This window comes from Dreissena polymorpha, chromosome 1 (assembly GCF_020536995.1).
Source record: "Dreissena polymorpha isolate Duluth1 chromosome 1, UMN_Dpol_1.0, whole genome shotgun sequence".
Lineage (NCBI taxonomy): Eukaryota > Metazoa > Mollusca > Bivalvia > Myida > Dreissenidae > Dreissena > Dreissena polymorpha.
In genome coordinates this window covers 3,146,077-3,161,817 of record NC_068355.1, presented here as the reverse complement: position 1 = coordinate 3,161,817, position 15,741 = coordinate 3,146,077, and the positions used below count along the sequence as shown (strand labels likewise).

At 33.1% G+C, this 15,741-nt stretch overlaps 1 protein-coding gene across 1 annotated transcript in view; it reads left to right on the top strand.

Annotated features, from left to right (window-relative positions):
• Positions 1-3,178: 3,178 nt before the first annotated feature.
• LOC127864897 (uncharacterized) overlaps positions 3,179-15,741 on the top strand; it is a 31,738-nt gene continuing 19,175 nt past the window's right edge. Inside the window, exons 1-4 of the mRNA XM_052404788.1 lie at positions 3,179-3,269; positions 4,227-4,411; positions 6,587-6,701; positions 7,031-7,075. Of these exons, the coding sequence (XP_052260748.1) occupies positions 3,180-3,269; positions 4,227-4,411; positions 6,587-6,701; positions 7,031-7,075 (435 nt within the window). The 5' untranslated portion in view covers position 3,179. The remainder of the gene's footprint in view (positions 3,270-4,226; positions 4,412-6,586; positions 6,702-7,030; positions 7,076-15,741) is intronic.

The following is a 15,741-nucleotide window of genomic DNA, read 5'->3' as shown; positions in this document are numbered from 1 at the left end:
TTAGATTTCTTAACTAAAGTTTGATATTATTTTTGTAAAGCAAAAGTGAAGGAAGTTAGAGTATACTGCTATATATATACTTTGTCTGTATAATAGACTGTTTATGTTTTCAGTTGCTGTGTTCATGTAATGATTTTAATTCTCTTGTCACTGGTATACACAAAAAAAACAACATATTTACATACTACTAGCCTAATTTTCACACACACATTACATTGGAACTTCTGATGTTTTTAGGCGATGCAGCGCAATCAGATTGGGGAACTTCTGGAAAAATTATCAGAACGAGAACAACGTATCACCCAACAAGAATCGAGTCTATACACAATTAATGGATATAATTTGTAAATAATTTACTTGAAAAAAAAATCGCAAAAATCTCGTTTCGTTAACAATTGAATAAATAGCTTTTTAACATCAACATTACAAATATAATTATGGGGATCATTCAATGTGTTTACTGTAATATTATGGTGACAGATGTTTAAGATCTTACGGCTGTGCTAGTGTTTCTTAAGGGACTGCCCTTGTTACATTTGTGACAATGTTCATCTTGACTGTATCAATCTTGTTGTAGTAATTATCTGATGCAATATGGGATCTATCACTATGTATTTGTTTTGTTGTTTGTCATTGTTGTTACCCATTTGCTTATTATAACGATGCCTATTATGTTTTGGTGAACAGAACATTGATAGAAGATGCAAAGGCGATGATGAATGAAAATGATATGCTGCGGGACCAGCTATCTGAACTGAACAGCCAGCTGCAGATCAAGCAAACGGTAATCTACTAAATTGTATGTTTCAACCAGTTTATTCCTCAATTTCGTATATTCTATTCCAAGGAAGTGTATGTCCATTCGAAATTGTGGTGTATATTTAACTTAGTAGTCATTCAATACGTCGACCGGTCGGTCCTTTAGGTGGGGATCATTAAGTGTCCATGCTATATCAATAACACTGTGTCGATGTATATAAAGATATACAGTTCAAATATAAAGGTAACTCGGGCTACAAACATCAAAGCAGTATTCGTTTGATATAATGTCACAGAAGCATTTAAAAAAATTGAATTGGTATACTGGTGAGATAGGAGGTTAAATTGAAACATAACATTATTTCAAACGCTATCGAAAATGTTTTGCACTTATATCATTCAAACGCGTGTTGAATACTCGGGGGAGAAGGCAGATAATTGTGTATGTTACTGTCAATGTTTAAGGACGCAACCTATTTAGGAAATACTTCATATATCTCCCTGGCCCATTTGAGGATGGATTTCAAAAAGTGATGAGTTCATCGCACTCACACAATTTCAAGATTAACATTTCAACATCTCAAAATCAATTGATCCCTCGGGGTAATATTTATCTCGTTGACAGCTTTGTGCTGCAAGCCTATGTAACTTAAGATTACTTAATACATGTTAAAAAGGATTTTGTTTAAAGCAACAAAAAATCACACTACATCTGAAATTCTGTTTAATGTTTTCAGGGCCAAAACTTCTCACTGACCAAGACTATTGAGGAACTTAAAAGCAAATTAACAGAAAAAGAAGAGCGTATCACCCAACAAGAATCGAGTCTTTCCACACGCAATAGAGATCAGTTGTAAATGATTTACTTAAAAAAAAATCGAATTTACCTCCTTTCGTAACAAATAAAGATTTTTTTTAATAAAACACTTTTAAACTGTAATTGTTGGGATTATTCAATGTGTGGACTATGATATTATGGTGACATATGTTTAAGTTCTTACGGCTGTGCTATTGTTTCTTAAGAAACTGTCCTTGTTACATTTGTGACAATTTTCATCTTGACTGTATCAATCTTGTTGTAGTAATTATCTTTTGCAATAGAGAATCTATCACTATGTATTTGTGTTGTTGTTTGTCATTGTTGTTAACCATTTCCTTATTATAACGATGCCTTTAATGTTTTGGTGAACAGAAAATTTATGGAAGAGGCGATGGCGATGAGGAATGAAAATGCAATGCTGCGTGGTCAGGTAGCTGAACTGAACAGCCAGCCGCAGATCAAGCAAACGGTAATCTACTAAAGTGTACGTTTCAACCAGTTTATTCCTCAATTTCGTGTATACTATTCCAAGGCAGTGTATGTTCATTCGACATTGTGGTGTATATTTAACTTAGTAGTCATTCAATACGTCGACCGGTCGGTCCTTTTGGTGGGGATCGTAAAGTTTCCATGCTATATCAATCTACATTTCAAATATAAAGGCCTCGAACATGAAATCAGTTTTCGCTCGATATAATGTCAAAGAGGTGTTTCAAAAAACATAATTGAATTGGTATACTGGTGACAAAGGAGGTTAAATTAAAACATAACATTAGTTCAAACGCTATTGACCTTATATCATTCAAACGCATGTTGGATACTTGGGGGAGAAGGCAGATAATTGTACATGTTACTGTCAATGTTTAAGGACGCAGCTTATTTAAGCATACTTCATATATCTCCCTGGCCCATGTGAGGACTTTAAAAAGTAATGAGTTAATCGCACTCACACAATTTCAAGATTAACATTTCAACATCTCAAAATCAATTGATCCCTCGGGGTAACATTTATCTCGTTTACAGCTTTGTGCTGCAAGCCTATATGACTAAAGATTATTTAACACATGTTGAAAATGATTTTGTTTAAAGCAACAAATAAAAGCACGATACATTGGAACTTCTGATGTTTTCAGGCGATGCAGGGTCAAAACTTCTCACTGACCAAGACAATGGAAGAACTTAAAAGCAAATTAACGGAACAAGAAGAGCGTATCACCCAACAAAAATCGAGTTTATTCACAAGCAATGGAGCTCAGTTGTAAATGATTTACTTAAAACAATTAAATTTACCTCGTTTCGTAACAAATGAAGAATTTTTTTTTATAAAACACTTTTAAACTGTAATTGTTGGGATTATTCAATGTGTGTACTATGATATTATGGTGACAGATGTTTCAGTTCTAACGACTGTGCTATTGTTTCTTAAGGGACTGTCCTAGTTACATTTGTGACAATGTTCATCTTGACTGTATCGATCTTGTTGTAGTAATTATCTGATGCAATACAGAATCTATCACTATGTATTTGTTTTGTTGTTTGTCATTGTTGTTAACCATTTCCTTATTTTTACGATGCCTATTTATTGTTGATCAGAACATTAATGTTGGAGGCGATGACGATGTGGAATGAAAATGCAATGCTGCGTGGTCAGGTAGCTGAACTGAACAGCCAGCTGCAGATCAAGCAAACGGTAATCACCTAAATTGTATACTTCAACCAGTTTATTTCTAAATGTCATGAATAATAGTCAAAAGCAGTCAATGTACACTCGAAGTCGTGGTGTATATTTCTTAACTTACTAGTCAGTCAATACGTCGGTCGGTCAGGCGTTTGGTTGGTGATAATTTAATTTCCACATTATATCAAGAACGATTTGGCGATATATTCTAAGATTAGCAGGTCAACTATAAAGTTCGGATGGGTTTCAAACATGATATTAGTTTTCGTTTGATATAATGTCATAGAAGCCTTTGAAAAAGATAATTGAAGTTTAATACCAGTGACATAGGGGGTTTAATTTAAACATAGCATTGTTTCAAACGCTATCTAAAAATGTTTTGAACTGGTAACATCCAAAAGCGTGTTGGATACTCGGGGAAGAAAGCAGATATATATATATTGTGCTGACAGTGTTCAATGACGCAGTTTATTCACATATGAAATTCGTTTCTGCACAATAAAAAGCGGACAATACCAAAAAGCAAGCATGACGCCTTTCAACTTTGAGGGCAATATGTCAATTATAAAGGAATGAAGGTATGGTTACATGAAATCAGATGTTTTTACTAATTTGTTTTCGCAGGATATTTAAAGACTACTTCGTTCTGTGATTATCTAAATCGCTAACCTATTTTTTCTTAATACAATAAAAAAGTATGTCACTTTCACTTTTGGGTAAACCAGTTAGCTGTGAAGCAACAGAGCATTATTACAGAAACATTAAATTTGAAAATAACTGATACCCGATATCAAAAGTCCACATTAAATGAGTGTCATTAAGAAGAGAATTCTGGTGAGCAAAAACGACTGCTATCACTTTTCAAATTAAGATTTCATTAAACTTAAAGGAACAAACGATGTTCATACTTCTGAGTAATATTTTGTTTTGCCAAGATGTAAAATAATGTTCGTCTTTATCATTGCACAGGTAATTGGTGACCACCAAGAGACTGAGCCGGAGTTTCGAAAAATCATTGACAAGATAACGGCTGAGAGCTTAATTCTCGAGGATCGTGCGCCTATTCTACAGGATCGAAAGCATAGTGTAAAAGACATTTGCGAGGACATGGTTATGGCAATCGATCAAAGAATTGTTCATTTGAATAGTGAAAGGTTGGTTTAATTCTAAAAAGCAATTTGCGATTACAGCGACTAGCCAAGCAGTCAAACAGAGTATATTGACCTCAGTCCAAGCAATATAATGTTATTGGGCATTAAGTATAGATATCCTTTGTGTTTATATTGGTTATGCTGCTTAATATATTATACTACTCAATTTAATTTCGTTACAATGCACGATCAACGATCTGTGAAGCCCTTAACTTCATTCAAAAGCTTAATGATTAAAATAATGATTTCATATCCATACACTTATCAATCTTTTAAATAACTTTATGAAAATAATGTTTTGTTTATTTAAGATACTGCTCATTTACTTAAATGTTAAACTTTCTAACGTATACAATAACATTTAAAAATTAAATATGTCTCTCGTGTACAGTAATATGCTCTGCATCATGCGACTCAGCTGTATGTTAAGTCATTATGTCAAATGTGTGCGCACGGCCAATATTCTACAGGTATTTAATTGATTTTGGTTATATTCAAATTTGATTTCCTGAGGAAACGATGGATAAGGTTTTCAATATCGTCCTCAATGCTGAAGGAAATTACTTTGACATAATACTGTAACTTTTCTCTTAATACTAACCCTACTCATTATTACTACTTCTACTACTACTACTACTACTACTACTACTACTACTACTACTACTACTACTACTACTACTACTACTACTACTACTACAACTACTACTACTGCTACTACTACTACTACTACTACTACTTCTACTGCTACTGCTACTACTACTACTACTACTACTACTACTACTACTACTACTACTACTCCTACTACTACCATAACTCCTACTACTCATACTACTACTACTACTACTACTACTACAAAACAACAACAACAACTCCTACTACTACTACTACTATTACTTCTACTATTATTACTCCTACTACTACCATTACTCCTACTACGCCTACTACTACAACCACTACTACTACAAAAACAACAACAACAACAACTTCTACTACAACTACTACTACTATTACTACTACTACTACTTCTACTACTACTTCTACTACTACTACTACTACTACTACTACTACTACTACTACTACTCTACTACTACTACTACTACTAACTACCTACTACTTCTACTACTTACTACTACTACTACTACGACGACTACTACTACTACAACTACTGCTACTACTACTACTACTACTACTACTACTACAACTACTACTACTACTACTACTACTATTGCTACTACTACTCTACTACTACTACTACAACTACTACTGTTACTACTACTACTGCTACTACTACTACTACTACTACTACTACTCCTACTACTACCATAACTCCTACTACTCATACTACTACTACTACTACTACTACTACAAAACAACAACAACAACTCCTACTACTACTACTACTATTACTTCTACTATTATTACTCCTACTACTACCATTACTCCTACTACTCCTACTACTACAACTACGACTACTACAAAAACAACAACAACAACAACTACTACTACAACTACTACTACTATTACTACTACTACTATTACTCCTACTACTACTACTACTAATACTACTTCTACTACTACCGCTTCTACTCCTACCCCTATTGCTACTATTACTACCCTTACTACTACTACTACTACTACTACTACTACTACTACTACTACTACTACTACTACTACTACTACTACTACTACTACTACTACTACTACTACTACTACTACAACTACTACTGCGTTGACGACCACTGATACTACTTATTCTGCGTAGCAGGTTAAAAAGAAGTTGTTTTAGGTAATTAAAACATAAGAAGAGTAGCAAAAAAAATCCCTTTTTTAATGAAACATACATTTTAAATGAGCTAAAATCAAATTAAATAGCATGAACTTCCCACTTCTGTGTGTATATCTGTCAATACGACACACATTCACACATTTTGGTTCGGCAACAAATACGAGTACAGGTATCGGTATCGGCGTATACTTGGTCGTTTTGAATTTCATTTTTGTAAGCTATATTTGTTTAATGGAACCATTTTAATATGGTAAATATATATTATTTTTAATTTCTTGTTCATAGCAATCCAGTGGTTTATGATTGATACAATTAAATGTTAACATTAAAATTGTATAAACTCGCTTAAGGGAAACGCAAAGACCGTAAGAATATTTTGAACATTTTAACAGGGAGCTTTATAAACAAAAACGAGCGAAGATGCGTCACGTCTTGGACAAGTTTAAAGAAGCTACAGAGGAATTGGATGAAATATTCAAGGACAGTGAACAATGTTTTCCAATATTGGTAAAGAACCCAACATGATTTTAATGCATAGATATTTGTGTTTAGTTATGATGTACATTAAATGTCTCAGCAAGGTCGATATATGTACACCTCACACGGTGCCAATGTGGAATCTCAAATTATTTTGGCGATTAGGGAGCATAAACAATTCACATGGGCTGCTTATTGGTCGTAAACTGGTCTCATAAGGAAATGCTTAAAATTATCCCATTTGTGACTGTATGTGGTACGTAAGATTAACTTACACGGCCGAAATAACACCAACAGCTATTTTAGATGTATAACTAAATTGTGATTTTGTAACAAATTAAAACTCTTAATGATTACAGATAAAGAGATATGTGGCCGAAAATTACGAGAACATTGAGAGACATGTGAGTACCATTAGGCAGGTTCAAAGGTTATGATCCACGGTGCAGAAATGTAGTCTGTATCTTATACACCGGCTACATTCCTATCCTCACACCGTAAGCTACATGATTACTCATTTCAAGCCTGATTTTTACTTGCGGATAATATACGATCATATGTAGAATTAGTGGATAGCATAATTCTAAGGAAATTCAGTTGTTGTTTTTTATATGTCGTAAATTTCCGACATTATTTCGAGAAACCAAGCTATCAAATATAACACGTAAACTCATTTTGTTGTGAACTAAAATATTTCTTTGATGTTTAACTCGATGATTAGAAACGTATAGAATATGCATGTATATTAAAATTAACAGTATATGATTCCGTATTTTCCGTATTGTTTAATTAGTATACACTTCTAGAAATTAAATATTTGCAATCGCTTAATATTTAATAGAGCAAAGTGCTGTCTGCCCTCAATTCAGGAAAAGTTTAACTATTATAATTCGTGATTCAATGCGATGTTTCGTGTGAAACTACCATGCTCCTCGGTGAATATTCATATCAAGGCAAAGGCAATTTGAATCGTTCGTTACAGTTTCGTACTTGTAAATGACACATAGTTTTAAAATAAAACTTTGGTTTATTATGCATGATGACATAACACCGATTTGTACACCAATTCTAAGTTCAAAGGTCTTAACATTTCTTTTCTGCTGTTTGTACATGTCTGAGAGGATTTTCATATACGTGCATAGTATAATTCCGAATGCCATGGAATGTGTCAATACACAGCCCATGCTCCGGTGTGCAATATCACGATCACCATTCAAGGTATAAATGTCATTCATTTTTGCTATCGCTTCGTTCATTTGCCATGTCTGGCAGATTTTGATATTCATGTATCGTGGTCCTTGGTAGAAAGTAAAGGTTATAATTAAAGTTTAAATCTCTTTTTTTTTCGTTTCTTCTTCGTTCGCTCGTATCATAAGGATTGATTTTAACACATAATTTCCGATTATAATTCATGGTAAAGGTACAAGATAAAACTTTGTTTTGAAAAACTCATGATGAAGATTGGTACAGTTTTATTCAGTCATTTATTAACTGCACCCTTGACTATATTTCTGGGACATATGACACATTTTAAACCTTCGCAATTTGTGTCTTGAGCTACAATTGATTTTGTGATCAGAATAACAGAACTTATGTTACACCAAAGGCAGAACATGTAATACGAAAGTACCGACTGTAATTCAGGTCGGTGTACCACGAACCATGCTGTCTTGTGGTTAGCCCTTATGTCCCTATATAATCTCCGTGTTTACAGGACCTCCTTAACCCATTATTGGTTCTTGAACACTCGTGCCATGTAAATGTTCTAATGAAAGTTAGTTGACCGCCAAATTGTTGGCTGCCAATAACCACCAGCTCATGTGACATGACCAAATTTGAGAATCGTTTGTTGAAATTGTCATATTGTTCTTGCGAATTTATCACGTACAAAGTCATGCATATGGAACCAACTATATACAAGTATGGAATAGTTACGCTATGCACTCCAGTCTGTGATTTTGCACAATGTGTAACAACGACTCTCAGAAACGTTGGTTTTTAGGATGTATTTGTATTTGTATTTTGTATCTTTCATATATATCGATGTTCGGTATCCTACTTTTGTACAAGATTTATTTGTGTTGTAATTGTGTCAAATCTGAAGTGAATCGGTCGGAGTTTCAAGCTTAACAATTTTAGATTGAAGGCTGGGGGAATTATCCCGTTGTACTGAAAAAGACTCAAACTCATTGCAGTATCCACAATTAGAATGAACTACTATGATAAAGATAGCCGAATATCGCCCACGTTTGCAGCCGGGCGTGATTTGGACACTGTCAATAATCAGAATCTGATGTCATTTAATTTTAACATTGCTCTATAACAATTTGATATACATCATTTCACGTGGCGTGATTTAAACAATATTAGTTTAGGAACACTTTCCGATGTTAGATACAAAATATTACACTTCGTGGCCTTCTGGTACGAGAAATGCTTATAGCAAGCAAGTATTTATGTATACACATCATTTGACTCTTTGGTCGTGGAAGTTTTTACCCGAGTAGCATGATTCGCAATAAAGTTAAGCGGACCACTATTTGATGTAAAGTAAGAAATATCGAAGCTCTATGTAACACATTAAAATTGCAACGCAAGTATTTTCATAGCTGATTAATTTTTGAAATTAATGGTAATGACTGTATAAGTAACAAGTCTATATAAATCATATTACCCATTGGGTGTGATCAGTATTTACATCAGGGTCATGATTTGGAAAAACAAAAACGGGGACATATTTACATAGTTTTAAAGTTATTCACTATACAATTAAATACAGGTTATGTTAACGCTGAAGCATTTCAAGTTTTGGCCTATGGTATTTTATGTATCTGGTTTCTGATAATATGCATAACCATAAACGCATCAATATGATTTTCGTCGGTTTATTTTTTATTAGAATGATGATAGTTTTAATATGATTACATAAAGTAGTTTAATAATTATGATAAATTATAAGTCAGATAATTGAAACAATACCCTATACTTTATATGCTCGTATTATTACAATTATACCAGTTATACACGTAAATACAATTAAAATAATAAAATCAACAAGTACCTATAATACCTTCACTAAATTATAATACTATATCTACAACTTGTAGTCATAGCTGTGTATTTGTTCTTGGCCACATTTATAGTGAAGTAACACTGATAGTGAATTGGAAATTATTTCATGCTATTAGTTAAAACATCTCACGACTGATTCACTCACACATACCACTTTCACACTATCTCTCATCCATCATATTAAGTGATAGGCTAATAGGATAATGGATGAATATAATAGCATACCAAACTATTACTACTTGACGAAAATAAAAACAGTTTGCGCTTAACCAATGCTGTTTTAAGCAGAATATTATTTTTTTATTTTGTATTTACAACATTGGGCGTGGACATGTTTCACCTAAAGGCAAGCTCGAACAAACTATGTCGATGATCATTATATAATGACTCACCAAATACTGAACTCTCCTGACCCGTGCGTTTTCTGCGCATATTTTGCTTACATAATTTCTGTATATGTCTATAATATAAAACATATGGATATAGAGGTCTGGTCAATTTTTAACCCACGGGTATTATTTGAAAAAACTATGCATGAACAAGACACAATTACGCACACAATATTAAACTTCTGGTCCATGAGTTGCCTTAAGAGAGAAATTATATTAAGTAATAAGCACAATAAATAACAAACTCAATTGTCATTTTAACACAGCGAAATTAATTCAAATAATATTGAATTTCCGATTCGAACAAGATTTAATTTAAATGTTATAGATAATTTGATCATACAAACAATTTCATTTATGACATTATTAGTCACATGTAATAATTCGCAGAATATTCATGCAAAAGCATTCAAAGCATAATACAAGCGTTCCATGCAATCAGCGTATTATAAAATATGTTGATAACAATTCAAACTGAAAACAAATATAAAATATGTATATAAACAGACATTTTTATAAATGCAAAGCACTATACGAACAAGGACACAAAGCAAAATAATAAGCAATAAATAATAAATAAACTTGTTTTTGAGTGGTTTAATGAGATTCAGAGAATTGTAAATACAACGGATCATGTGGATCAACACGACTGTGTTCAATTGAACTTATAGCAGGACTCTAGATAAGGGGAGCAATGGGTCTTAAAGCGGCAAATACACCTCATAAAATGCTTTGTCGATAGTGCTCATTAGAATCGAATCATGAAGACGATACGTATGCTAGGCCACACAATTTAAAAGAGATTGGAAAACCCCCTTTATATTGAGCTTTACACTTCGCTTTCCCTTTTATGATCATATTCCAAAGGGATCAGAACATATTTCGGTAATTCGTTTTTATTTGTGAGCATGCTCACAAATAATGCAGACGCAACATTTCAAATCACTTCGGCTTATCTACGGGGAGCCTAAATACGCTTTACACATGCCGTATCCGCGCGAGAAAGAGTTGTTTAATTTATGAAAGAGGTTTGAGTTCTCCAACCATATTCATTTACAAATGGAAACATTATACGAATATCGTGTTAAATGTAATAGTTTCGAACGGAGCTTATATATAAACGAATCAATAAACAATGATTTTATTACACCTGTCGCGGAAGAGATTGTTTATGAATGAATAAATTAGTCCACTTTCTGCTACGTCTTCATGACGTAGTATATTTGCTCAGTTCATTCATAATTTTAGGCTATTAATAGATGCACCTGTCGATAAACTAATGAGAGTCCAATTGCACGGGTGATAACAACGCAATAGGTTACGCTTGTTTGTATTCACAGTTCTCAGTTTATAAAACGTTGAATATGAGTTCAACAATTACTACAGGGACACGATAGACGACATCAAAAATGCTTCATTATCGCTAAAACCGATTATAAAAAACAATTACATATAACAAGCATTATCTTTTAAAAAGGTAGTCTTGCTGTTGTTTAAAATAAATTTGAAATGTTGTTTCTAAATAATTTAATTGAAAACAAAAGTTAAAGTGATATTATGGGCATTTGTCACTGTTGAATTAAGCTTAAAAGAATTAACGGGTCAAAAGAGTTAGTTTAAATATGATTACTGACCAATTATCTGCAACTCATCATGCTACCAGTTGTTTATAAAAATATATTTTATATTTGATATTCTTACGTGACTCACCCAGTCCTCTAAGCCGAAATGATCCGAAAAACAAAAGTGTGTCTCTGTGTCGTATGAACGAATCTGCACTAAAACTCAATTTAGGTTCACATGCATGATCAGTTGTCAAACGAAAGTACAGTTGATATTGAAATGCATTATATTTCTCTTTCCGGGATATTGTTTTAGTATGTTGATGCTGCATTAACAAATATAAGTGTATATGAAGTGAAAACACCAAAAATAAACAACGGTTGCGATAGACAACTATAAACTGCTAGATACCCATAATATCACTTTTAACTATTGTGTTGTGTTTTTTTTACTTGTTAGTCGCATATTTATCGCATGAAATGTGTGTTATAATAGGCAAACCATAGATCTACATTATTATAAGTAGATACAAATTATGCTATGTCCTCCATCATCGCAATATAGCGTATGTTAATAGTTGATTAACATGCAATTTTCTTTCCAAACATTTGAATCACACTTTCATAGCCGCGTCATGCGAAAATGAGTCTAATGGTCTTTCGACCAGCGTAGCTCAAGTTTTAATGTGTTTTGCTTGAGAATTTAATACAATACTGTTTAATACCAAAAACATTTTTATTTGTGAGCAAAGCTCACAAATAATGCAGACGCAATTTTGCAAATCAGTATGCCTTAGCTACGGAAGGGCCCGTAACCTATGACTGCCTGTGTGGATAACTCCAGTCAAATTAAGCAGACGACAAAATTAATGCTTAAAGCGTTTCTGTTTATACTTAACCGGTACACTGCAGCAGACGACAGCCTGTAATTAGTAATTATGTAAACAATAGGTTTAAGAGCTTGTAGGACGTATTGGCCAGTCTAGTGTTTAAAACAGCTTGTGCGATGACATTGGTAAGTTTATCATTGAAATCTGTACATATTGGCTGCTTTCAGGGAAAACGGGGCTTAATGCTGCATTAAAAGTCTATCATGTGGGCAAAATTGTTTCTCAATAATGTAAAAAAAAATATATAAAGTATTAGAAACATATATCACAACATGTACATGATTATAGGCTTGTTATTCTTTAGCAAGGCAACCACAATTCTGAAGATGGTTGACAGTGCAGCGACAATTTGTGAAAAAAGACATATTGTTGTTATTTTGTATAAGTTATCTCTATAACATAAATATGATGATAAACAGTCACACATATCTAGACATGTGCTTTAAAGGCGCCTTTTCACAGATTTTGGCATGTTTTGAAGTTTGTCATTAAATGCTTTATATTGATAAATGTAAACATTGGATCTACAAAGCTCTAGTAGAAATCGAAAATATAATTTAAAAAAAGAAAAAAAAAAGAAGCCGGCAGCAGGGCTCGAACCAGTGACCCCCAATGTCCTGGAGTAAAAACCAATTAGACCGCTCGGCCATCATGCCAATCATGTACAAGTGACATATACCTTATATAAGCAATCTTCGTAGTTTCACAAAATTAAACGACAACAACAGAACTCTCCAAATTATTCAATCGTTTCGCGTTGCAACGCTTTATAATTTTCAGTTTTTTAAATCGTCAAATGATGCATATAATGGCTATATTAGACAATGGTAAATGTTTAGTATTACTGTTTCCTCACAAATATCATAACTAAAACGAAAATTTGCGAATCTGAAACAACTTTTTTCAATTTTGTCAATTTACCAAAACGTGAAAAGATCCCTTTAAGACACACTCTTTAAAATTTGAATGGGTTGTGTTCCTTTCAAACTTGCGATATAAAAAGCTATAACATTACTTTGAAAACTGAGTTGCTTCTAAGATTATGCAATAGCGATCAAATTCAGTCCGTTCAGCGCTTTGATTAATTTACGTCAGTACATACATTTTTATTTATTGCCTTCTTACTATAGCAGTATTCCACAGCGAATTCTGATTCACTAAATAGAGTGTGCTATATCTGGTAAAAAGTGTCGAGTTATCTGGAATCAAAGTGCCATCGTCTTTGAGATGATCGGTAAAAGAAGTGTCCATGAACATTTGGCATCCGACTCTTAAAACATTTGAATTTCCTATAATACCTTATTCAACTAACATTTAACATGTGGTGACATTAATGGACATATTGATCTTTTATTTCGATTAGTTGACACGTTTTTGATTGATTTCCAAGTATTTTTATTTTGTTGAAATACGTAATGATCATCGAATTCATGACGATTATCGATGAAATTTTATCTCTTTTTTATAATCCACTGTTTTTTTACACGACTTTCTTGCTCTGCAATACGAAGTACTATACAATTAATCGACCAAACCATGTCACGTGTCTGAAAACCAAATGAACAGAACATAAATGCAAAAAAGCTGAAGAACTCAACTCTCGCGCGTGGCTTTTGTATTCTGGTATCGAAGTGCCATCTGTCATCAAAGTATCCGCATACCCGGCGTGTGCAAGCTCACGATAAAATCATTCATCCGTGACGAATGGACGCTTTAGCACGTGGTGTAGGTGTGGTTCCATATTTTTGCACGTGGAAATTGTGAAACGCGATATAATTCTAGTTGTATTTCCATTTAATTGTTTAAGGTGGGTTCTTACACACAAAAAAAAAATTAAATTAATTTACAAAACAATATAGCTCATATGAATATTCAGGAGCGCAATCGCACACTTTGCATTTTGCAAGCTTCCTATCCCACTTGCTAAAGCGTCAGATCGTCACTGATAAATGATTTTATCGTAAGCTTGTACATAATGTAGTCGAATTATTGCATGTGCAATTTTATACTAAAATATTCACTCATTACTGAGATATGTAAGTTTTTCGTTAGAAATGTCACCAAGTAAATTAAAACGCGATATAAAAATGTACATGTTATTCCAATTTAATTTCAATTTCATCATTCTAGGTGAATGTTTACACAAGAAAAACATAACATTAATTAAAGAAAAACAATATGGCGCGTATTAATATTCAGGAGCGCAAGGACTCAATCGGTATGTTGCAGGCTGGTCAGTCATTAAGACGTGTAATTTTATGCGTTTTGCTTTTCACATTGTTGTTATTTAACGTTGTACGAGTTTGCGAATTTAACTTTTGAAGTGACGTTTTTAATTTCTTAAGTTGTTTATGTTGCTGTTTTTCAATTTCATTTAAATTTTCAGGAATTATCAGATATGCGTTGAATTATTCATGGTAACACAATCCGTTAAAAAATAAGTGAGCTATATTGATATGATTAAGTGATGCGTTAGAAAAGTCTCCAAGTGTATTCAACATGTTATTTTTATGTTCCGATATGAAATTAGCAATCTCCACTTTGTCTTCTAAAGACCATTCACCTTAAAGATGAATTTTTTCAGCAGATACATTTAATCTGAATACAAAAGAAGCACAGCCACTTCTAAAAGAGTGAGTGTAATAAGCATTCGATAAAATTTTACGCAGCTTTTTTAAGTAAATGTTATATGTGACTGGTTTTCCTGACTTCAATACAAATAGAGGAGATCCAGGTCCAGGAGGAATTTACTTATCAAATCCTTAAAGACTGTCACGGGACACAACGGTGAATTGTTTACAACTACTAATGGGCTGCTTAATACACGTTGTCCGTATTGTATAGCCATTTTATTTTAACCGATTACTTATGCTGTTCAATAGAAACATCGTCCCTAATTAAGAATTTAGGATCGTTAGGTCTTGTAACATTGTTGGAACTTAATTAGATTCTGTAGCGTATAGAAACAATGCGAAAACAAATAAACACCAGAAAAAAGATGACTTTATGTCAGAATTATCTAACACCGCATACATTTTAGCAAACATTATGTAGATATGGGTAAAGCTAGTTTAACTTGATGACATAGCATTCTTAGAAACTCCTTTAAAGGTTAGATTCAGTATGAAATGGTTTACTTTATATAAAAAAAACAAGG